The following is a 26,372-nucleotide window of genomic DNA, read 5'->3' as shown; positions in this document are numbered from 1 at the left end:
TATACCAAAGTCGTAAATCAATTGAAAAAAAGAGAAATAAGAGGGAGTGGACACACGAGCAGACGACGTAAATAGAAATCTATAGAAGCACCTGCAACAACAACCGACAACAACCAACAACAACCATTCATTCTTTAAATACTTTACGAAAAACGGGGACCTTTTTGTATAATTTTTTTTTTTTTTTTTTTTTTTTTTTTGCATTTAAAATATGCGAAAAGGCAGCTGCAACTAATCTATGAAGGATGTTGATGATAATAATAATAATAATAATAATAATAATGATTTTTTTATATTTAAAAGAAATCGAAATATCTTCTGCTGTTTTTTTTTTTTTTTAATACAATAAAAAAAAGGTAGGAAAGAGAGACGACGTAAGAAGAAGGATCGATTTATTTTTTTTTTTTTAAATTAATAAGGTGAGGATTTATTTTACAGGATTGCCAACCGTTTAGCAAAAAAAAAAAAATGTCTGCTCGTTAAAAATAATTTCCTTTTTTTCTTCTCCTGTTTAGTTTATTGTTTGTTTGTTTGTTGTTGTGATTTTTCGTTCTGGGAAATTTTTTGCTCAAAATGTGTTATTGTTATTATTGGATTTAAAAATAATACGTAGTACGGGATTGATTGATTGATTGTTTGTGGTGGTGGTGGCGAATGAAAATTAAACGTGTTAAAAAAAATGTCGTTAATAATTAACGTATGATTAATTAATTTAATGAAGGTCAACTCGGAGAATTTTCTGGAATTATTTTTACTGGAAAACGAGAAAAAATCTCTCTCTCTCTCAGTGTCTTTCTCTCGTTCTTTCCCTCTGTCTCTCTCAGTCTCTTCCTTTGGTTCTTTTTCTCTTTTTCTCTCTCTTTCTCAATCCTTTCCTTTGGTTCTTTCCTCTCTCTCTCTCTCTCTCTTTTTGTCTTTTTCCACTCTTATCTTTCTTCTTTTCTCCCCTTCTGTATCTTTCTACCTCTCTCGTTCTCTATCAATTTTATCCGTCTCTTTCTCTCGTTTTTTCCCTCTGTCTCTCTCTGTCTCTTCCTTTGGTTCTTTTTCTCTCTCTCTCTTTTTCCGCCTTTCTGCCTCTTTTACCTCTTTCGTTCTTTCTCTTTCTATCACTCTCTTTCTCCATTAATTTCTCTTCTCTCTCTCTCTCAATTTTTTCTCTCTTTCACTTCCTTTTGTCCTTTCTCTCTTTCTTTTACTCTGCCTCTGTCTACCTTTTTCTTTCTCACTTTTTCTTTTCTCTACCTTTACCTTTACCTTTTTTTATTTTACTTCTGTTTGCTCCCCCCTGTCTACCGTTGTATTTCACTTTCTATCTATCTCTCTCTTCCTTTTTTTTTCTTTCTACATTTCATAATTGTTCGCGTCAACGATAAATGACGATAATAATAATTATTTAAAAAAAACGTTTTTTTTTTCTTGAGAAATTCATCGTATTCTACAAAGTATTATTATTATTTTTTTTTAAATTTCTGATAATTACCATTATTATTATTGTTACAACTCCAAATTTGATTTTCCTATTCGGAAACCCCCCCCCCCAAAAAAAAAAAAAAAACGACGAGTCTGTAGTGTAGTACACGTGATAAAAGATTTTTTTCCTTCTCGACTCGACTAAATTTCCAAAAAAAAAAAAAGTCAAAGGTAAGAATGTGTGAGAGAGAGAGAGAGAGAAAAAGAGGTTATATATACACACTACCGATGGATGATGATGATGATGATGATTTTTACGTTTTTACCTCGAGGCAACAACCGTATATATCAATGATTGTTGTTGTTGTTGTTGTTGTTGCCATAAATCTTTTGGTAAACATGTCGAATTAAATTCATTCATGATTTTATTAACCGCTTGAATAATAAAATAGTATTGAAATGAAATAGGGAGAGAGAGGGGAGGAAGAGAGAAAGAGAGAGAGAGAGCAAATAAAATTAAAAGGAAAGAAATAATAATAATAATAATAATACCTGGAGAAAAAAAATTTTTTTTTCGATATGTTTAAGATAAACGAATACGTCATGTGATATTTTTTTATTTTTTTTGGGGGGTTTTACGTTTACCGTTTTTTTTTATTTCTGGAAATCCCTGGAGAGGAGAGGAAGGAGGAGAAGGTGGAGGGAGAAGCAGAAGAAATTTAAAAAAAATTCGTACTGTAAATCGCTAAGAATCGATCGATCGAATAAAAAAAAAAAGTCATCTCATTCATTTATAAATACACAAAACAAAAACCTCTGGAAAAAATAAATTATTATCATTATCATTATCATTATTATCTAAAGAGATAACAAAACAAACGTGACGTGGATTACTGGAGAAAAAAATTTAAAAACTAAAAACGTTAACGGTGAAAGTTTTATTTAAAAAAAAAAAATTAAAATTCATTGAAAAAAAGAAAAAATTTATGAATGAATTTCTCTCTCTCTCTTCTCGATAGAATTAATAATAATGATGATGATAAATTTAAATTTTTTTTGGAGGGGTGTTTAGAGTGAGGGGTTGAAATGGGGGAGGGAAAGAAAAGGAAAAAATTTTCAACGGTGGAGTAAAAAAAAAAATAATAAAAAAGTTTTGAAAAAAATGTTTTCTTACACGCACGAAATTTCACGTTGACCTCGTGTTTGTTTGTTTGTTTGTTTTTACCCCGTTTTAGTTACATTTGTCACCAATAGTTGCGCTAGTGTTGTTGTTTCATCCGACAGCGTCGAATGAATTATTGAATGAAAACAAAAAAAAAAAAAAAAAAAAATTTTTTTTCTTTCGTGATCTTGACATTTCATTCATGAAAATAAAACTTATTATCATCATTATCATCATTATTATTATTATTATTTTTCCCTTTTCTTTCGCGCTAATTTTTCTGTTTTAATAATGTTATCATTATCATCGTGACTTAATGGCGATTTTCGAAAAAACAAAACGTGTTTACGTGTAATACGTTAATGAAAATATATTTAAAAAAAAAAAACAAAATGGCGGCGAAAGGAAATTTCTCGTTATTCGTAAAATCAAAAAAAGGAAACAAAAAATAGGTTTTCTAGAAGGTTCGAAGGAATAAAATGGGGGGAGGAGGGGGAAACAATTTTTATTTATTAAATTAAAGGTAAAAAAAAAAAAAAATTATTCATCTATTATTATTATTATTAATTAATTACAACGGCGTTACGTAAAGAAAAATTATTATTATTATTATTATTATTATTATTATTATTATTATTATTATTATTATTACGTAATTTTTATTTAAATAACTCAATCGTAGTAGAATTTTTTTTTTTTTTTTTTTATTTAGAAAACAAGACAATCGAATGTTGTGGGTCGTAGAATTTGGGATTGGTAGGGCATTAACAATATTAAACCGCCTTCTTATTCGGTTTCGCCGCCATTTTCTTTTTTATTATTATTATTATTATTACTTAACGCCTTTGCTTTTTTTTTTCTTTAAAAAAAAAAAAAAATTGACGTCGGGAACGTAGAAGAAGAAAACATGGAAATTGTTTTTTTTCTTTTTTTTGTCACGGATAAAAAAAAACTTACGTAGTTTTATTATTATTATTATTATTATTATTAGGATTGAAAAATGAAACGCCGACGCCGCAGTGTGTGCGTGAATGGTGAGTGCGTGAGTGCGCGTGTTTGTTAAAGAAATAATAATAATAATGGCGAGAAGAATGTATTGGAAAAAAAAAAAAGGTTTTAAAAAAATTGTCGATTCCCACGATTTGTTTAGAACGCAACCGGAAATGGATGCATCCTTTATTTCCTTTCCTGTTTTTTTTTATAAAGGTGTCAATCCTGGAACGTAATATCTTCCGCCTACCAACATCCGCCATTTTTTTTTTAAATACTCTTGGCATTAAAATAAGATATTTACGATCGTCGTCGTCATCATCATCATCATCATCATCAATGCATTCATTCGGGTTTTTGTTCATCGTAAACTTTCCACAAAGAGAGAGGGTGGGGAGAGATGGGGGGAGACGGGGGGAGAGGGGAGAGTGTTTGTTTTATGGTAGGAAAAAGTCACACGATGTTTTTGATGATTTTATTAATTAAAATTCATGACGTAAAAAAATAAAATAATTAATAAATCGATCACGTAAACCTGCGGCAGTTTTTTAAAAAATCCGACGTGACCATTCATAACTTTGCCAAGGATGAGTGACATACCGGAAGCATCTTTGTTTTAAAACATGACCGCGACATCCGTTTCCTTTTTTTTTTTTTTTTTTTTTTTTTCGTTTTGGAAAAAATTTCTTCTTCTTCATATAGAAAAGAATTTGAAAATTTAAATGGCTTCCATTTTTATCGTCCTTTAAATTTTTTTTAATAATTTAAATACTTAAAAATACCAACAAACAAACAAATTTGAAAATTTATTTTTGTTGTTGTTGTTGTTTGGGTTGTTGCTGTTATGGTTGCTGTTATAGTTTTTGTTGTTGATGTTGTTGTTGGGGTTATGGTTTTTGTTTTTGTTGTTGATGTTGTTGATGTTGTCTTTGTGGTTGTTGTGAATGTTGTGAATGTTTTTGTTGTTGTTGTTGTTGTGGTTATTGTGAATTTTGTTGTTGTTGTTGTTACCATGGCTTTTGTTTTTGTTTTTGTTGTTGTTAATGTTGTTGTTAATGTTGTGTTATGGTTGTTGTTCTTGTTGTTGTCGTTGTTGTTGTTTTAATCACGCATTTTCTACACAAACTCTATCAATTTCTTTTTCCGACGGGTTGTCGTACGAATTTCACGGTTTAAAACATAAAAAATCCAACAAACAAACGAAAATTTATTCATATCTATTAAAACATAAAGTTGTAGTTGTAGTTGTTGTTGTTGTTTTTGTTTTCGTTTTATAATTTCATCGTAAGGCAGGAAGGAAAATAAAAATAAATAAAAAACCGCCTGAGGTATGAACAATTCGTCAAAACTTTTTTTGAATACTCGTTTTTTTTTTTAAAAAACTCGTATCTATTATTATTATTATTATTACTATTTGACCTAATAATTTTATAACGGCAAACGTTAAGTAACAATAATAATAATAATAATAATAATTATGTTAAAATATTTTTTATTACGTAATAGGTTCGCATATTAAAAAACGAAAAATCCCTCCAAGTAATAATTTTTTGTTTTAATAATAATTTTGGGGGAACCCCTCCTCCCATTCCCGTTTTCCCTCCTTTCCCCCCCCTTCAAAATTTTAAAAAAAAATTTAATTTTTTATTTAATTTAAAAAAAAAAAAAAAAAAAAAAAAAAATTGGAAATCGAAAAGTGAAACTAAATGAAATTTTTGTTTTTTTTTAAGGTTTGAAGGTTTTTTTTTTAAAAAAAATTATTATTATTATTATTATTATCATCATCGTCGTCGTCGTCGTTTAAAATGAATTGATTGACAATGCCCACGTGAAATAACAAAAAAAAAAAAAAAAAAAAACCGACCATTCCACCACATATAATTTACATAAAATTAAATTTAAAAATGAAAATCATTTAACGAGTTTTTAATGTTCCAACACCTGAAAAAGTTATAAATTATTATTGTTATTATTATTATTATTATCATTATTATTAATAGAATTTTATTTATTTATTTATTTATGTGAGTGTATATGCGCAACCATCAAATCGGCCCCCGGACGTACCAAAATTGGACAACACGATGATGATTCCTTAAATAAATATTAATTATGTACCAAAGAAGTATCAAAGAAAAAAAAATTCCACGTATCGATTTTATTATCATTATCATCATCATCATCATCATCATCATTATCATCGCTACTACTACTTTCGTTTCTAACGATTCCAGAATTTAAAAAAAAATTTTTCCAGAATCCGATGAAGATGATCGATCCCTATTCCTTTTTAATGTAGAAGAAATTTGTTTTCATTCCAACGTAACTAAAAAATTCGTTTGTTTGTCGTTTGTTACGTTAATGACCTTTGAACTTTGTAATTATCGTTAAATTGTTTTTATTATCCGGGAAATAAATAAATTAAAAAAAAAAAAAATTTTTTTTTTTTGGTTGTTTTTAAAAATTCTACGAATCGCTTCGATCATCATTCTAACGTTGTTGTAGTTTCTGTTTTTGGTTGGTTGTTGTCGGTTGTTTGTTTGTTTGTTTGTTATTAAAAACATAATCGGATTTCTATATATATATAATTGTAAAATTTGTTTCGTTGGTTTCGATTCGTGGGTTTTGTTTTTGTTTTTAAATAATAATTGCGCTTTTTTTTTTTTCTATCCATTTACGTGACCCCCAACTAGGGAGAGAGAGAGAGAGAGGGGGGAGGTAGGGGAACCCACGAGGTGTTTTCCCTATTTAGGTTTAACATAATAGACAGGAAATGTTGTTGTTGTTAACATAACATAAGGAATGCCGATCATTTAAAACGAATTCGATTAAATATAATTTTTTATAAAAACTCAACAATACAATTATTATTATTATTTACGTCTCTTTATTGTCATTTAAAAAGATTTTTTTTTGCAATGAGAGAGACAGAGAGAGAGATAATAATAATAATCATTATTACGTATTCAAATCACCGGCTAAGAATTTAAAGAATTTTTTTTTTTCGACTGACTGATTGACTGATTGATGGAAGAAATGCATAAACGTAATAATTTTGTTTACATATATGCGCGATATATCGATATACCGATCGATATATCGAAATTTGCGATTAATCCTATACGAATGAATGAATGAAGGAGGAATGGTTTGTTATTGGGTTTTGATGTTTTTGGCAAAACGTTGTTAACGTTGACCTCATTTTTTTTGTGTAATTTCTAGAATCTTCCTACAAGATTTTATTTTCTATAATTATCACATTCTCTCTCTCTCTCTCACACACACACCTTATTGATTCTATAAATTCGTTATTTTTGGTTGGATTAGTGGTAATTAGAAAAAAAAAAAAACTCAAGGCGATCAATTGCCTATCCTCAAAAAAAGTTGTTTTTTGGAAAGCTCTCTCTCACGTTGTTTGTTGTTTGTTGTTGTTGTTGTTGTTTCATTGATTGAATTAATTAATTTAATATTAAAAAAAAGAGAAATACTCAAACCACGCAAGGACGATCGATAATAATAATAATAATAATATCGATTATATTGGTTAAAAACTTTTTGTAGAAATTGTTGGAGAGTTTGTGTAATTGTGTTTGGATGAATGAAAATGTTTTTTTGGTGATTGTATGGTACCTGATACGTTAGAACAAACAAACAAACAGACAAACGATGAACGTGACGGATAATGTTGGTTGTTTAAAAATTAAAAGGAAATGACGTTTGGTCCGTGGGTGATCATGTCCTCCTCCCAGTTAGACTTCGCGTATATGTGGGAGCTCAACTTTTTTAAATTAATTACGACACCAACATTGATAAAACCAACTTTCATAAAAGTCTTTCTAATTTTATTTATTTATAAATATTATTTATTTTTATTCGAAATCCATTTTTAACACGAGTAGATATTAAAAAAAAAATTTAATTTTTTTAAGGTTATGTAAACGCAACCGTATAAACAATAAAGAAAATTTTTGAAATGAGGGGGAAAGAAAATCCATTTAATTCATTTTAATCAATTATAAATAATAATAATTATTATTATTATTTGTCCTTTGTTTGTTTGTTTGTTTGTCGTGGTCGTTTAATCCGATCGTAATCGTAAAAATTTTAAATTAAAAAGAAAAAAAGTTTTCGATCGTTAATATAAAAATTTATGATAAAAATAACAAAAACGAAAACGTAAACGAAAATAAAGAAGGCGGTGTAAAAGTTATTAAAATTTAATAAATTATTAAAGTTTTTAATAGTTTTTTTTTTCTTTTTATTTATTACTATTATTATTATTATTTAATTTGTTTTTTTTTTTTTTTTTTTTTTTAAATGAAAATATTTTTATTCGTTTCATGATAATGATGATAATGATGATGGTGATAATAATAATAAAAAAATAGATTTTGAAAAATGTCAAAAAAAAAAAAAATTCATGTGGGTTAACAGGTTTATGTTTTTATTTTATTTTATTTTTTAACATGAACTATAATAATTTTATAATACTTCTTTTTTTTTTTTAATAAAGATTTTAATTATTGAAATGGAAATAAAAAGGTAAAAAAGAGTAATTTAAAGAAAAAAAAAATGAAAACGAAGGATTTGAACCAAAAAAAAAAAAAAAAGAAGGGCGCCATTTTTTGCGCCATTTTTCTTTTCCTATGAGTTTGAGTTTGTGGGTTTTAAAACAATTTGATCGATTTTTAAGTATTTACTTCTTCGTTATACTAGTTCGTATTATTTATTACGATTTTAAAATCATTTTTTAATAATAACGTGTCGTTTTTTTCGTTTTTTAAATATTTAATAATGAATTATTCGGATAAAGTATCTCAATTAATAGGAATCTTATAGGAATATTAAAATTCAAAATGGCCGACTCGTGTCATGTCCAGCTGATTTAATCAACGGATTTAGGGTAATTTTTGTAAATTAATCGTTATTCACACAAACGTAGTTATAAATATATAAATATATTTTCGTTATCACGTCGATTTTATATAAATTTTAACTTGAATGACATTTAAATTTTAAATATTTACACACACACACACACACATTCACATCAAATTGTTTTTTTGTTTTTAATAAGAAAAAAATTATTTTTATTGCAGGCTTAATTAAATAATAGAATAAAAATTGCTGACGGGATTTTGAAGAATTCATTAATTATAAAGAAAGGTATTTAAAAATTGTTATGTAAGAAAAAAAAGAAAAAATTGTAAACAATACTTTTTGATTGTTTAACATAAGGTTTCAGTATTATTAATCAGCAGTTATTTATTGAAATTCTTTTTAAATTAAAATTTTTCTATTAAGAATTTTATAATTGAAAACATTAACAAAATATTCTATAACTCACATAAATGTTTAATTTGTTTTAAAATAAAAATCTTGTTACATTTCATTAAGAAAAAGGTTATTACATTTTTGATTATAAAATTTTACAAATGTTCGATAAACTTGAATTGATTGATTGAATATTGTTATTTATTAAGAAGAAATAAATATTACATTAATTTTGACTAAATTACAATTATCAGATTATAAATACATGTTGACAGTGATAAAATTTACTAATGGGATTCAATTTTTTTTTTTCAGGTATTAAAATGATAAAATTTAAACTATATCGACATAGCTCATTGTCATCAACTCATTGGAAAATCGTTTTTACTTATCGAGAGTACAGGTAAATGATGACTCAAATCGATTTATTCGATTCCATGCAAGCATTTATTAAAATAACAAATTAATGTACTTGACATTTATTAAAAGAAAAATTCCTTTTTTTTAGGTGAAAAGGTTACAGAAAAAGGAAAACTTTAAGATCATATTCTTTTTAAGATCACGATTGAGAAGAAGGGTTTACAAAAATTGATTCGTTTATGAATACAGGTAAAAAACAATAATTATTTATAGAGTAAAAAATCATTATTATTAAAAAACATAAATTTTTTTTTATTCATTCATGTTTTTATTATTATTATTATTATTATTATATAAAAATGTAACAGGAGAACACATGATTAATTTTTTTTAATTACTAAAATAAAAGCGAAAAAAAAAAAAAATGAAATATGTTTATAACAAATGTTTTTAAAATAAAAAGATATTTCGACAAGAAATTTTAACACATTTTACCTTGAATGAACAACAAAAAAAAAAGGAGGAGGATAAGGAGGAGGTGGAGAAGGAGGAATCCAATATGGAAGAGTTTATAAATTAATGTGTATTAAAAAAAAGAAAAAAAATGATTTATGACTTTCACTAAATTATTTATTTACTTTTTTTTTCATTTTTTTTTTTTTTCGGTGTGGCACATGTTACATTTTTATTCAATTTTTTTTTGTAAAATCATTTGAGGGGGGGAGGGGAGGAAAGGAAAAAAAGGATTTTTTTTTTTAAAAATGTTAATAATAATTTTTTATTTGCAGGTATTAAACGATGACATAATAATATTAATAATTTCAAGTTTGATTAATTGGATCCAAATTAATCTGAGGTAATAATTCAAAAATTAACAAATTAAAATTAGTAATTAGTAAAAGGTTTAAAGTAAAAGGTTTAGTAAAAGGTTCACACAAAATGGTACCCTTTTTTTTTTTTGGGGAGGGAGATGCAACATAAAAAAATGTTAAGAATGAGATTAAGAATGTGTTCGATTATCAAATTTGAATTTAAAAAAAAAAAAATAAAAGTTAGAGTTAATGCACGTGCACGGACACCCACAAACACACACACACACACACACGTGGGGTTTGATTTTATTTTTATTTTATTCTCAACGTGGTAAGAAAACAAGGAGAACGCGTATGTTGCTGCTGCTTCTGCTGTTTCTGTTGCTGCTTCATAAAAAAAAAAAATTATGTTGTGTTTGATAGTTTTAATTTAAATAACATAATTGTGCGTGTGCGTGTGCGAATGATTCAAAATAATAATAATGATAATATTTATGAAATAAATTGATTTGGCAAAAAAAAAAACAAGCAAATATTTGAGGTCTTCTCCGTCGTTTAATTTAAATTTTGACGATTTATTTTTTTTTTTTCAGAGCGTGGGGGGAAGGAGAAAGGGAGGGGGGGGAGTGAAATAAAATAATAATAAAACAATGAAAGAATATTTCAACGATACGAATGAAAAAATAATAATAAATCAATTCACGAAAAAAGGAGAAGAAAAAAAAAGAAAAAAAAAATTAAAAAACGTTTGTATCCGCCCAAACAACTCAAAAAAGTCATTTTAAAAATTACTTAATTATTATTAATTTTTTTTTTTTTTTTGTTATTTTTAACGGAAATCTAATATAACATATCTCTCTCTCTCTCTCTCTCTTTTTCTCTCTCTCCCTCATCTCTTTCTTTTCTCTTCCCCTATCTTTCTTCTCTCTCTGTTTCTTTCTCATCTCTTTTTCATCTCTTTCTTTATATCTCTCTCTCTTTTTCTCATCTCATTCTCTCTTCCCGTCTCTCTCTCTCTCTCTTTCTTTCTCTTTTTCATCTCTTTTTTTATATCTCTCTCTCGTTCTCTTTTTCACTTCTTTCCCTCTTTCTGTTTCCCCTTTTCTCTCTTCCTTTTGTCTCTTTCATTCTGGTTCTTTTTTTTTCTCTCTCTCTCTCATATTTATTTATTTATTTCCTACCTAGCATTTTTTGTTTCTCCTTTTTTATTGCATTTATTTGCTTCCACGATTTGATTTATGTTTATATATGTATATAACGGAAATAAAGGAATTGAACTTTTTTTTTTTTTTTAAATTAATTAATTAATTTTTTCTAGGTGGAAATGGAAATAATAAGAGATTACGATGAGACGAAAAAGAATTTGGTTAAAAGTGTGATAATACATACAAATCAATCACAAAAAAATAAAAAATGGAAAAAGATAACGTCATACGGTCAAACTAAAAGATAGAAAGAATAAGAAGAAAAAGAAGAAAAAGAAAAGAAGAAGAAAGAAGAATTTATTAAAAATTAATTTTGTGTGAGGGCGATGTTACTACTCGGACATGTTCTCTCTCTCTCTCTCTCTTTCCGTCTCTTTCGACAATAAATATTACAATGTGCGTAGTAAGATGGAAAAAAAAAAAAAAGACAAAGAGATAAAAGGAAAAAAAAGGAAGGAAAAACTATGAATGAATGAATGAAAGGGGAATTTACAACAATGGATGGCGATGGCGATGCTTGTGGTGGTGGTGGTCGGGGGTGAGATGAGTACGAAGTAAACAACAACAGTAACGGAAACGTATCGGGAAAAAAAAGAAAAAGGAAAAGACGATTAAGTGATCAATGAATGACTGACTAGAATAAATTGAGAATAATAATAATAATAATAATTATTAATATAAGAAACGACCCACATTCTCGAGAGAATTTTTTTTTTTTTTTTTTTTTTTTTTTCAAGTACCCCCAGCATTTTCTTTTCTTTGGGAAATATTTAAAAGGGTTGCCGGAAAACACTTGGATGTCGTTTTAATAAAAAAAAAAATTTAATAATAATAAATAATAATAAATAATTTTTTTTCATTTTATTTAATTGTACGAAACAATAATAAATTAAAAGAGAAACGATTTAAATAAAGGGTTAATGTTATTAACTAATGAAGTAAAACATAAGATAAAAAATTATTATGATTCATTATTCAAAAACAAACGACAAACAACAAACAAAAACAAAAAAAAAGTAAATAAATAAAATAAAAAAAACGTATAGAAATTTATGGTCACGGTAAATGATTCGTTTTTTTTTTTTTTTTTTCGGTTTAATTTATTGCCCTTTTTAAGAAATAATTTTGTCGCACGCACGTACGCACGCACGTACGCACGCACGTGGGATCATCCACGCATACACACGCACACGTGAAAAACTCGTTTGTCGTTTTATATATTATTGTTTCTATTTTATTCTATGATCGATTGTAATTAAAAAATGAATGAATAAATGAAAAGGAAAAAAAAAAAAAATTCAATCTTGTTGTACACGTTCATTGTAAATTTTAATTTTATATCTGCCACGACACAATTCCAAAAAAGGATGGATGAATATATGAAGAAGGGAAAAGGAAGTGGAAGTGGAAGAAGAAGATGAAGAGGATTTCTACGAATTTTGTTTTGTGTACGTTTATGTCACAGTAGGCCGTCTTCTTCCTTTTTATTTATTTCGAAAGAATTTTTTTATTTTATTTTTAATTTACGATAATTTAATTCAATTTGAAACCTTTTAAGGTTTTTGGTATTTGTTAACGGTGGCGGTGGCGTCCCGGTGGGAAGGAGAGGAAAGAAGGTATGAAAATTTTGTGATAATTTACGATTATTAATAACGCGCGTAAAAAAAAAATTTTTATTATTATTATTATTATTTATAAGAATAATTATAAATCGCATTGAATATTTGCAGGTACGTTTCAACGGGCAAACCTAAAAATTCAGTTTGAGGTGATGGAACGTAACGTTTCGTCCTGGAACTTCTTCCCAATAAGTAATCGTCGTAATTTTCATAATCGTTAATCGTGTATTTGGCGTAATAAATGGCAGCAAATGCCGAATATATGAGTAAACCGACGGTGAACAACTAGAAGAGAAAAAAAGGAAAATTAGCAGAGCAGACAAAGTAGAGACAAAGGAAAAAAAGGAAAATATGATTTTGCTTACCTGGAAAACAACCCAAAATTTATATGAACCTTCGGTTATGAGAAAATCATAATAACCCAACCATGGTTTTTCCGATTTTGGTTTAACAACGTCATCATGATGATAATCTTCTGACATTCCTCTTCCTTTTTCGAAAATTTTCACAGAACTGCTCAAAGGAAAGAATTGAAAATTTTCTTTTCCTTTTGGTAATTAAATAATAATAATAATGATGATGAGTGCCTTACCTTGTATTATTTTGATTTGATATTTCATTGCAGAAAACGACGGATGTAAAAAAATAAAATAAAAAAATAATAATCGTCATCACTTTTTTTATGTTTCGCATCATTTTTGTCTTCTCTTTTTGTATTCTTATAACATTTTAAAATGAACGAAGATGATGAAGAAGAACGACGATAAACTGATGATGATATGTCACCAATATGAAATAGAATAATGATGATAATAATAATTTTTGTACCGGTAATCCATTCCAAATCATCAATTAATACACTAAATTAGACAAAAGGTCTAATTGATGACGTAAATTATTTGTGTAAACAATTTTTTTTTTTTAGGTTTTATGGATGCAACTGTTGTTGTTGTTGTGCACCGTTTGAAAAGTGAGAGAGAGAGAGAGAGAGAGAGAGAGAGAGAGAGAGAGAGATAGATATATCGGGATCGAATTTGTAAAAAACGGTTTATCGTCACGAAGGTGATGACCTCGTGAATTATTTCTAGGTCGAACGGGTACTTTCCTTCTAACCTAAATAGAAATGGAATGGATTTGGAAAATATGGACGACGACGATGGATTTTGGTGGGTGACGTTTAAAAATATGAAAATAATTTTTCTTATTTTTCTATCTCTTTTTCTTTCTTTTCTCTTTCCCTTTGTTTATATAAATCGTTTCGTTATAATTTAAAAAAAAAAAAAAATGTTGGAATGAAGGGAAAGGAAAAGGGGGAAAAAAAGGGAAAAGAAATACCGAGATGGGATGGGAAGGGATAGGGGAGAGGGTGGTTGAAAATTAGAGAAAAACGCCTTAAGGGGGTGGAAGAAAAAACTCGACACGTTCGTAGTTTTGTCACGAATCCCAAGAAAGAAAGAAAGAGAGAGAGAGGGGACGTGATAAGGGAGGAAAAAGAAAAATGAATGAATGAATGGAACGAACGTTATCGTGTTTTTCCGGGTGTTTCATTTGAAACTTAATTAAAACCAACATTTTTTTTTTTTTTTTTTTTACCCGTGTAATTTTTATCATCATCATTATCATCATTATTATTATTATTATTATTATTAGTAGGGTTTTTTTTTTTTTTAATATTATTTCATTCAGGTACTAATGAAGACATTTTTATTTTCACGCGATAATTTTTCTTTTTTTTATATTAATGGTGAAAAATTTACTTCCGGTTTTATTTATTTTTTTTTTTTTTTACTAAAAGGGATGAAAAACGAGTTGAATTTTAAATTGTTTTGTGGGGGGGGGAGGGGAAGGGGGAAAAAAAACGTATCAGTTTTTTTATCTTTCTTTCTCTCTCTCTTTTTTTTCTTTCTCTCATTTTTCTTTCCCCCCAAGTAAAGTTATCTCCCCAATTAATAATAAGAAAAATTTGTATAAATTATTTTTTTTTTTGTTGTTGCTTTTTTTTTTCCGCCCCCCTGTTTACCGGAAACGAGTTTCGATTTTGAATTTCCGGTGTTGCTGACCTCTATAAAAAATGTTTCAATTTGTTGTTAATTTAATAAAAACAAAAACAAAATGGCGCCCGTACGTGTTGATTTTTACAAAAAAAAAAAAAATTGCAAAAAAAAAAAAAAAGAAAAATTTATAAATATATCGTTTCGGTTCGAATGAATTTCCGGTTAAAAAATTTCAATTCGAATTATTATTATTATTATTGTTATTTAATTTAGTTTTATTATCATTATTATCGAAATATATATCGAATGATTAATTAATTTAAAATAAATTTCAGGTTTTTGATTCTGACGTCATTCACCATCGTCGTCGTCGTCGTAAAGGAAAGAGAGAAAGAAAAGAAAAAATCCATAGAGTAAATAAATAAATAAATAAATAAATATATTTTACATAAAAATATTTTTAAATTTTTCAACGGCTTTTTCAAATTTTTCAGTCATGTCATCGAGTTTTCTATGTTTCCGGTGTTGAGAATGACCGAATGTCGAATCGTGCAAATCCCAAACCTTTTCCGGAAATTGAATTTTATGTCTTGCAACGGATTTCAATACGAGAGCTCCGATGTATATTATGAAATAAACGCTGAAGAGAAGCGGAATGTACCAGAGTTTCCGGCCTAGAAAATAATAACTGTAAGGTTTTTTACTAACTCTTACTTCGTCGACATCTTCATGTTCGTGGGGGTGATGGTGGTGGTGGTGGTGGTGATGGTGATCATCAAAATCTTGTTGGTTATAAACGGGATTTCCGGTCCATGGTTGTTTTAAATCGTACGTTCCATCGGATCCAAGTTTCAAATCGTCTTGTTGCCACTGATATGAATTCGACGAGGGTAAACCGTCGTCGTTATTTTCTTGAGGTTTCGACATCCAAGGTTGATAAACCGGATGTACTTCGTCCCAAGAATTTCCGCCATCGTTGTTCAAGGATTCGTATTGTTGTCCGGTGTTGTAAACATCGTAAGATGTTTTCTTATCGTCGCCATTGTAAGTTTCCGCCGCGTTTGCCGTCAAAGGATTATACGGTGGATAATTTTCCAAAGTTTGGTATTGTTGTTGATTTCCGGTGTTGATTTTCGTCGACGAAGGTTTTTTAAATTTTTTCTGCGGGAAATCGAATCTATCTTGAGATTCGTAAAATTGTTTTCCGGTCGCTTGAACTTTGTCTTCTTTTTTTTCTTCCGGATTTGACTCTTGGACGTCTCTAACGTGTTTTTCATGTTTGGATTGTTCTTCGCCGACGAGTCCTCCTCCGTTGAAATCGTTTATGAGCGATACGAGACTCACTAATCCTCCGAAATATTTAAGAATGTCAACCATGGGTGATGGTGGTGATTGTTCCTCTTGCAAATCGTCGAAATCATCATATTCGTATTCTTCTGTCGTGTCATTTAAAGGCAAAATCGTATAATTGAAATTTCTGGAAGAAGAAGAAGAAGAGAAAAAAAGGGGATGAAATTCAGAAGAAGAAAAATAAACAAAATCCGCTCAAAGTTTTTTTTTTTTTTTTCCTATTAAATCTTAATAAATTAAAACCGAAATTAAGACCTCGAATGAATGATTGAATGATTGAATGAATGAATGATTGAATGGAAAAGTTTTGATGGTTTTTAAAAATCAATTTAAACAAGAGAGAAAGGAAAGGAAGGATTTGGTGAAAGAATTTTACTTGGGGGATAGGAAGGGATGAGGAAGATGAGGGGGATGAGGATGGGAAGGAAAAGGGATGAAAAAGGATGAGGGAGGGGAAAAAAAAATTTTTCTTTTAAATCCCCCTTTTTTTTTTTTAGAAAATTAAAGAAAATTTTAAATGAATTTTGTATAAATTTGCTCACCTCTCGGTTGTGGTTTTTTCCGTGTTCGTTTTATCGTTGTTGGTGCTGTCGTTGCTGCTGTTGCTGTCGTTGTAATAATCGTCGAAAACTTTTGAATATTTAGTAATCGTTTCGATGGAAACCGCAGATTTAAAAGATTCTTGTATGACAATGGCAAACAAGGCAACCGACAAAATTTGATTGAAATTCATTTTGTTAAAACAAACGATTGTCGTCGTCGTTGTCGTCTCTCTCGCTCTTTCTCTCTCTGTCTGATGAAAATTAAATCGAAAATAAAATATCCGCGGTTTTTCTGTTTGTTTTTGTTGTTTTTCCCCCGTTTGTTTTTAAAAATGTCGTAACAATAACAATAACAAACACTTTGTGACCCGAAACGTGATTTTACCACCGGCAGCAACTATAAATCGTTGAATGAGAATTGAAATTTTTTTACTCGTGACGATTAAAAAAAAAAAAAAAAAAGTGGCACGATTTCCCGGTGTCCTTACCCTTCGCCCCTCCCCTTCCTCCCTTCCCTTCATCCCCCCCTTCGGGGGGGTCCCCTCCCTTTTGTTCCTATTGTCGTTTTAACGGGTGTTATCACGACTATAATAATTTATTATCGTACACTAATTAATTTATCACTTCATTTAATTATTTGCTCATTGAATTCTAAAATTCTTTACCTTTCTCTCTCTCTCTCTTTTTCTATCTCTATCTCTTTCTCACTTTTTCTGTCTCTCTTTTTTTTTTTCTAATCGATCTACTTATTTGTTAAAAAACAACGTCTTCTTCTCTCCGACGACATCTTGTTGTTCATCATTTCTGAACAAAAATTTTTTCTTTTTTTTTTTTTATTTGTAATAATTTAACTCTTGGTTAAAACTTTTTCGAATTCGAAATCATTTACATGACGTCAGGAAGTTTCTAGAAAACTGTTTGCTTTTTTTTTTCGGGAAAATTTTCTTTCATATTTATAATAATAATAATAATATTTAAAAAAAAAAAAATAATAATAATATAAATAATAATAATAATATTTAAAAAAAAAAATAATAATAATAATATAAATAATAATAATAATATTTCTTTCTCTTACTCCCTCTTCCTATTTTTTTCTCATTAAAACAAATAAAATTCGAACGAGTTATTATCATTATTATTATTATCATTATTATCCTTGTTGTTTTTTTATATGGTTTAATTGAAAAATTTTGGCGGGAAATAATTTTTTTTTGGAAAAGAAATATCTAGTGCCACTACTACTACTACTATGCTTTTATACATATAATCCTATTAATACTCCTTTGTGTTTATTTCATTATTATTATTATTATTATCATTATCATGACTTTTGAATTTCGGTTTTTATTTATTTATATATATTAATTATTATTTATTTATTAATAAAAAAAAGTTTTGTTAATTAGTGAGAATCTCGAGAGATTTTAAATAATAGGGAAAAATTTTTTTTAAGTTAAGAATATTTTGGAAATTTTTACCTTGTAGATCTCTCTCTCTCTCTCTAACACTCTCGTTCTCTCTCTCTCTCTCTCTTTATTTATATATTATTAATTAATAATAATAATTAAAAATAAAAAAAAATTATTATTAAGGAGTTAATAATAAACGTGTTTTATTTATTTTCAGTTAAATGGAAAACAAATAATTAAAATTGAAAAATGATGATGATGATGATGATGATGATGATAAAACCAAAGGAGAAAAGAAAAAGGAAAATTATTTTTACACAAAGGTAATATTATTATTATTTTATTTATTTATTTATTTAAAAACGTAATGATAATAATAATAATAAAGGCGAAAACGACAAAAAAACGGGGGAAGAAAAACAAAAACATAAATTAAAACGTCGTAATTTTTTTTCGAAATAAAAATTATGATGATAATAATAATAATAATAATAAGGGGGAAGTTCGTAACCTTTCGAACGTGTTCGGGGGTTGGGGTGGGTGAGGGGTGAAGGGGGGGGGTAAGAAATAAAACGTTCGGGTAAACGTAAAAATAAAACGATAAAATTATTATTATTGTCATTATTGTTAGTATTTTTTTTTTTTAAATCGAGGAGAAGGAGTATGTGAAAATGACGTCATACATATTTTTTACGTCATCACAAGTAAGTAATTTTAAAGAGGAAATGAATGGTGATGGTGGTGGTGGTGGTGGGGGCGGAGTGACACGACGTCGCGTTCTAAAGGGGAAAAAAAAAATTTTTTTCTCGGTTTTCTAAATTCAGTCTTGTTTTTTAGTTTCGTCCGTGTCAGGTACGTAAGCAGGATTGTTGTGATAATTTTTTCTTTTTTCTTCTTCATCTCCTTCGCCTTCTCCTCCTCCTCCTCCTCCACCTTTTTCTTCTTCTTTCATTTTTTTTTTATCGTTCACGTTTACGTCGTTTTGTTTTTCCACACCTTCGGTATTTTTCTTATCGGATTTTTTATTATCGTCCGTCGGTTTTTGAGTTATCACCGTGACGTCAGAATCGTTTTTACAAGGTTTTTCAACTTTTTTACAAATGTCGTTCCCTTCGACACGTGGCCTTTTCATTATGTAAAACCTTCGAACGAAGAAAAACAAGATTTTGATTGAGGATTTATAAAAAAAAAAAAATTTTTTTAGTGTTTACCTTATGAAGAGATAATACATGAATCCTGTGACGACGGTGAAAAGGGCAAATACTCTGTAGGTTTGTCTTGTTCCCAATGCTTCCATTAAATAACCTCCTATGAGACTTCCGGCTCCCCTTCCTGTAAAATGTTCCCAATTAGTTGTCATTCATTTCGTACTTAAAAGAAGAAGGAAATGTTTGCTCACCGACTCCGAAATACAATCCTCCGACCAAACCTTGAATGCTACCATCGGTCGTGGTCGTAGACAATTTCGCAGCATACGTGACAGCAGCAGTGATTGCTAATGATGACGTAATAGATTCCATAGCTTCGAAGTAGAGGCAATGATACGGATTGTAAATGACAGAGTAACCTGAACGAATGAGAAAAAGGGTATACAACGTTTGTACCATTCTACTCTCCGAATCGACAAACAAACAAACAAACGTTAAAAGACGGTTAAAGTGATCGGAAACGGAAACGAAAGAAAAAAAAAGGCGCGCGTTAAAAAAAACGATGGAAATGAATTAAACGAGTTTGTGTTTTGTTTTAATAACCGGAAATGCAATTTATTTAATTATTATTATTTATTAATTTAAATGCAAATGTCCGTTTGTTCGTTTGTTCGCTACGGTCGATTTACTCACCAACCAATCGGACGCCGTAGAAAATGAATCCGATGAAGATAACATTAGCGTGACCGATTTTATCGATGATGGGACCGGATAAAACCAAAAGAGGTATGCCGGCAATTCCACCGATGGTGATGGTTATACCCATGAGCGACCTGCTTCCCCCCAAGTCTTCTAAAAACCAGAACAGGAAGCTCTCTATGTAACCCCAGGCGGAACCTTTAAAAAAAAACAGTTAGGAACAAACGTGTGCGAAGATGATGAATTAAATATTCGTTATTATCATTATTATCAAACTCACCCAAAACGAAACAAGCTATTAGAAGAGCGATAACTTCTAAATTTTTCAATACCTGAATGGCGTCGGAAATGACGTTTGATGCGGCTTTTTTAAATTCGAGATTAATGAAAAGCATGAGAAGGCTCGTGCTTATTTTTAACGCGGCGTATAAATAAAACGCAGGCCTGGAATGATAAAAACGAGGCGATAGGAATCGAAGAAACCTTTGCGTGACACCTACCTACCTACGTCGTACCTGAAATCCGTGTAACCTTTTCCTTTGCTGGCATAATCAATGAGCAAACCCGAGAGGGGTGACGCAATCATTCCACCGATGGATGCGTATATCCTTTGCAAACCGTAATCGGCTTTGTGTTCTCGAAGTATCGCGATGACGGCAACTTCGTACATGGCATATGCCGTGCTACCTGTTAAAACACGCAAAAATTATTATTATTATTATTAACCGCTGGAATAAATTTCGCTTAATTTTTTTCTTTTTTTTGCAATATAATTTAATCGCGCTGGAGGATATTAAAAAAAAAAAAAAAAAAAAAAAATTATAGAAAAGAATTTTTTCAACTGGAAAATTACAAACACGAAAATTTAATTACAGAAGAAAAAAAAAAAATCAAGTTTTTCCAAACAAAAAAAAAAAAAAAAAAGACGAGGAAAAAGTCAAGGACCCGATAATAGAGGGAGAGAGAGAGAAGATAATAATAATAATAATAAAGGCAAACTCACCTATGATACCGATAAAGATTCTTATAACGAGATAATTCCAAAAAGTTAATTTCGGATTATAAACGACTTCTTCTTTTAAGTTGGTACACATGGATTTCCTTTGAGTCGTTACCAAACATCTCGGCTTACAATCTCTCAATGGTATCTTTTCAATTATTTCCAAATTGTTATTCGGATTATGTAAATTAACTAAAACGGAAACGTCGTCGTTCTGAAACAGAGGAACAAACGGGGGGAGGAGAGGAGGAAATATTAAAAATAAAAGAAACGATGGTACGAACCCCTCGACCCCCCCATCTTTATATAACAATTTAAAAAAAAAAATGGAGATTCCATAGAGTAAATAATAGAATGATGGATTCCATAGAGTAAGAAAAAAAATTTTTTTCCCAGGATTTTTCAATTTTTAAAAGGATAATTACGCGTTATAAGAAAGTTTTGGGGAAAATTGTCGTGGAAGGAGACGTTAAACAAAAGGGAAAAAGATGGGAGAGAGTTTTTATCGATCGATATATCGATCGATGGCTCGATTAATTAATATTACCTTGTTCGATTCGCAATAGGATGCGTTGACAACGTTCGTGACGTCATCGTTTGATTTATTTCCGTTCGACCAAGTCACGAACGTCGTGACGAAATCATCAACGTCATCAATATTTAAATCCGAACGTATTTTTTCCAATTTGAAATTCATCGTTTTATTCAATCGTAAAACCGTGTCCGCCATTTTCGTCGAAAGTTGTTTTTCATTTGTAATTTTTTGACCAAAATGACAGACGACATTTTCTCCATCGTTATAACAATTCAATTCCGATAATTCAATCGCTGGAAAATAATACTCCAATGACGTCATTCTCCTTATGGATTTCCTTAATTTCCCGTCGTTTTTTAATATTCTATTACTTATGACGTCTTGTTTTGTTTTTATTTTAATTACGTCATCTTTTGTTAAATTATATTCTAGAGATGTGACGTCGTCACCGTCACCGTCGCCATTTTGATTTTTTTTTTTAATTTCTATTTTATAACTTCTGCCGTTTGATAAAAAATCCGATGGATTCGTAATCAAACCTGAAATTTCGTTAAAAATTCGATTATGAATTTACCCGTCGCCATTTTGTTTAGGAAAATTTACACAAAAGTGATTCGCGTTCGCGTGTGTGTGATTTTTCAAATGGATCGATCAAGTATTATTATTATTATTATTATTATTATTATTATTATTAATTTTTGTATTCAAGGACTGTAATCTTATATCGCATGTTTGTTTGTTTGTTTTAAACCTGTCGATTGTTGTTTGTATAAAAAAAAAAAAAGGAAGGAATTTGTTGATTGTCACATGGAATTAATTATCGTTTGGTGGTATTTGCATGACACCGACACCATTTTTGTTTTTTTTATTAAAGAAGTATGGGGGGGAACAAACAAACAGACAAACACTACTACTCACTGTTATTGTACAAACGACACATAAAACCGCATCCTTCAAATTTCATATCGTAAAATTTTGTCGTGTTAAAATCGGATGGTACGTCGCAAAAAATGTCGTCGGAAAAGCCAAGTTTTAATTTCGATTCTGAAAAAAACAAAAACAAATTTATAAAAATGAAAACGGAAACGGAAACGGAAGAAGGAGTAGAAAAATACCTAAACGATCGTTTGATGGAAAATCATCGCAACCCATGCTTAATATGACTCTGTCCGGATATGTGACCGTGATTCTTCCAACGGGTACCAAAAGTAACAAAAGTGCGACGGCTCCTCCGACGAAAGAAAAAAATGCGAGTAATAACTGGGGGGGGGGTGGGAAAAAAAAAATTTTTTTTAAAAATAATTATCGAATCGACGCCGACGCCGCCACCGACGCCATTACAGGTTTTGTAACTTACCTTAAAATTTCCTATTTTATCAGCTACCATCCCCGCCAGCGGGGGCATAAATATTCCTATTATGGGTATGACCGCTGACATAATGGCGGCTTCTTCCACGTTTATACCCAATTCTCTCATGTGTATCGTTATGTAAGGATACAAAACGGATAAAGCTTAACCGGAAATAACAAAAACAAGAAAAAAAAATTTAGATTTCGTAAAGTTAAAAAAAAAAAAAAAAGTAAAACAGGAAACACTTACTCGAAGCTTGTACGAAAAATACCAACTTAAGCGGAAGTAATTCTTTTTGTTTAAAATCATTTGTTATCCTATGTACGGATTTAGTAAAAAGTTTTTTTATAAACATTTTTTTCTATGTGTTTTTCTTTTTCTGTTTCCACGTTAAACAAAATTTTTTTCTTTTTCGTTTCGTTTCCCTAATGGCGGTTATTTTTAATTCATTTTCTTATTCTCGAAGAAGATCTGTAAGGAAAAAATTTTTATTTTAAAAAGAAAGATCACGTGGTTTGTGTACCCGAAATACATTCGTGCCAACTTTTCAAACAAAAAAAAAAAAGGGTGTTTGGTACACGATACAACATTTAAAATCATGAAATTTATTTAAATAATAATAATAATGATTAATTATACGAGTACGAAAAAAGTTTTACGTCAATCTCGATCAGGTTTACAAAAAAAAAAAAACTTGATGTTGCTAAACCTGCACAACGATCGATTAAAACGGAAATCCAAGTTTTTGTTTCGTACCTGATTTAAATAATAATAATTTTTTTGTCGTTCGGTTGTTGTCCGATTAAAATGTCGACGATAAAAAAAAAAAAATGATGATAATGATGGCGGAATGTGACGTTATCATCGTACGGTAAAAGCAACAACAACAACAACAAACGGTTTTTCTACAAAAAAAAAAAAATTTGTCGTCGTAACGTTTCGTGTTTCGAAATTATTTTCTCGTTTATTTATTTACACGTTAATTAAATTTATTAATATAAATTGTCAGGTACGATAAAACGTGACACAAAAAAAATAAAATGGCGGACGTCGTCGTCGTCACGCGAAAATCCAAAAAAAAAATTTTTTTTGTTACCAACGAAAAAGAAAAAAAATAAAAATAAAAACCAACGAAAGGTTACAAAAAAAAAAAAAAATTTATCATTGCGGTTTAAGGTCGTTTAGAATCGAACAAACAAACAAACAAAAAGAAAAAACCCTGAAAATAAAGTTGAAGGCCAAATTTTTATATATAAATAATTGAGTTTCATAAAAAAAAAAAAAAAACGCAAACCGGAAAGGTTTGTTGCACATATGGTTATTCGAACCTTAAAAAAATTAAATGTATATATTTTCATATTGATACTCTCTCGATTAACTCGACAAACAAACAAACAAACAAACGACAAAAAAACTCCCCGTGTTGTAATTTGAATCTTTTATTAATTTTTTTTTTTTTTTGGTTTTTGATTACTTTGTAATTTTTTTTTTTAGGTGAGGTATTGACGAATTTAAATTAGAAAAGTAAAGAAAGAATCAAAACGATGGAAATGAACAAACAAACGAACAAACGAGAAAACAAACAAACGAGCTCAAAACAACGCAAAGACGAATATTACACCGAGTAATTATTTACTATAAAAGGTAGGAATTTACAAAAAAAATTTTTTTAACGTATTCATATATGTTTGGTCGAGTGAGAGTATGAATGATTGATTGAATGATTGAATGACTGAATGAATGAATGAATGAATGAACGAATTAGAAATAAGTAGGTGCGAGAGATATACCTTAATAACAATTGTCACAATCATCGCGGAGTACAATGAAATTGCAAATTGTTTTTTTTTTTTTTTGCCCATGATTTTTGCTTCTTTCGAGGTCAATTGCGTATATATGTGTGTGAGGTCACGTCATTAAAAAACGCAGCGGAGGGGAAAAAAAATCGATCGGATTTTATGTTACGCGCGTTTTAAGGTATCTTAAGGTACAATACAAAATTAATTAATCGAGGGGAAGAGGGTTGCGTAGTCAACCTCGATGAATAATGAAGTCGTTCAATAAATAATAAATTCGACGGTACATAAAGAAGAAGAAGAAGAAACCTGATTTTCGTATTTGATTTAAATAACCTTACTACGTCCCTGATGAATTTTTAAATGACAACATTCGAAAGTTTGCAAATCCGTGGCGAATCAATATAAATTCGAGACTCGAAAATTTAAATCGTAAGAATTAATCGTTTTATTATCGGAAATTACAATAAAAAAACGCGGCGTTAGTGCCCCCTTCTTCTTCCCTCCCCCCTCGTTCCCTCTTGCCCCCCACAAAAAAAATAAGAGCGATGGGTCGTGGCGTTAATGAGGTGGCGTAAGGGACGAGATTAAAAACTAAAATTTTGACGATTTAAAAAAAAAAAAAAATTTTTTATGCAGGATTTAAATAGATGAGTTGTCGTCGTCATCATTATCATTATCATTATTATTATTATCACGAGGGGGGGAGAGAGAGAGGGGGGAAAACAAAGAATGTGGAAAATTGAAAAAAGAAGAAAAGGAAAAAAAATGGCGGGATTTTATTTGAAAATATTATAAAATTTATTAATATAATAAAACAAATAGAAAGTTTTTAAATTGGCAAAAGTCCGAGAGATTGACGTCAAGATTATTAAAGCAATCGGGACAAAGTAACAACCAACAACAACAACCGACAACCAACAATAACAATCGCGAATGCGATTTAAATAAAAGTCGATAGAAAATAAAAATTTTCTATTTTTTATATTTGACGAATCTATACGTTAACGTTGATTATTATTCTTTTAAACAAAAGTTAAACAAATAATCGAACAGGCAAACAAACAAACAAACAGACAAACAAACGAATGATTTTACGTTATTGGGTTAGGTCATGGAAATACTTAAAGAAGTATCGAGTTTAATATATTCGCATATATATTAAAAAACGATTATTATTATTAATAGTTTACACCTCTGGAATAATTTTGACCTCTGGAAAAGAAAAAAACAAACAGACAGACACGTACGCGCGTTTGTTTGTGCGTTTGTTCAACGTTCGAATTTTTCCGAGAAAAAAAAGTTTTAAAGGAGTGACGTCACGGGTACTCGCGACTACGATCGATACGAGTGAAATATTTTTTTTTATTTTTATCGATCCGTGGGATCGGCTTTCGTTTGCTTGTTTGTTTGAATACAAACGACGACCGGGAAAAATTTTTTGTTTAAAAAAAAAAATATTTAAACGACAAACAAAAACAAACGAACGACGACCGGAAAAAAATTTTTCCGTTTGCGAGAATTCGAGAAAAAAAAAAAAAAAAAGAAAAAAAAATTTTTTTCTTTTGTTCTATCGTTAGAAATCGGGATTGTCACGCATTTGTTTGTTTGTTTGTTGTCGTTGTAAACAAACGGAAAATGGGTTTGGATGGGTACGGATGGATGACTGCGCGTTTAAAATTTGTTCAATTGATTAAAAACGTTTGATTA

The 26,372-nt window shown here is 29.4% G+C and overlaps 3 protein-coding genes across 3 annotated transcripts; all 3 read right to left on the bottom strand.

Moving 5' to 3' along the window:
• Nucleotides 1-12,904: 12,904 nt before the first annotated feature.
• Phum_PHUM506480 (uncharacterized protein) lies at nt 12,905-13,507 on the bottom strand (the record flags this gene model as incomplete). The annotated part of the gene is made up of 3 exons (XM_002430927.1): nt 12,905-13,120; nt 13,201-13,348; nt 13,428-13,507. 3 exons carry the CDS (start codon nt 13,505-13,507, stop codon nt 12,905-12,907), a joined length of 444 nt encoding a protein of 147 aa, XP_002430972.1.
• Nucleotides 13,508-15,412: 1,905 nt separating this feature from the next.
• Nucleotides 15,413-16,912, bottom strand: Phum_PHUM506470 (uncharacterized protein; the record flags this gene model as incomplete). The annotated part of the gene is made up of 3 exons (XM_002430926.1): nt 15,413-15,503; nt 15,662-16,306; nt 16,722-16,912. 3 exons carry the CDS (start codon nt 16,910-16,912, stop codon nt 15,413-15,415), a joined length of 927 nt encoding a protein of 308 aa, XP_002430971.1.
• A 2,041-nt stretch (nt 16,913-18,953) lies between these two features.
• Nucleotides 18,954-23,221, bottom strand: Phum_PHUM506460 (uncharacterized protein; the record flags this gene model as incomplete). The annotated part of the gene is made up of 12 exons (XM_002430925.1): nt 18,954-19,275; nt 19,345-19,465; nt 19,533-19,700; nt 19,975-20,178; nt 20,261-20,424; nt 20,496-20,667; nt 20,984-21,194; nt 21,528-22,054; nt 22,434-22,559; nt 22,631-22,775; nt 22,873-23,027; nt 23,116-23,221. 12 exons carry the CDS (start codon nt 23,219-23,221, stop codon nt 18,954-18,956), a joined length of 2,421 nt encoding a protein of 806 aa, XP_002430970.1.
• Between the last annotated feature and the right edge of the window lie 3,151 nt (nt 23,222-26,372).

The sequence above is a fragment of the Pediculus humanus genome, genomic scaffold (genome assembly GCF_000006295.1).
Source record: "Pediculus humanus corporis 1103172108278 genomic scaffold, whole genome shotgun sequence".
NCBI classification, from domain to species: Eukaryota; Metazoa; Arthropoda; class Insecta; order Psocodea; family Pediculidae; genus Pediculus; species Pediculus humanus.
Note: the sequence above shows the minus strand (reverse complement) of the source record. Positions and strands in the feature narration are given on the sequence as shown.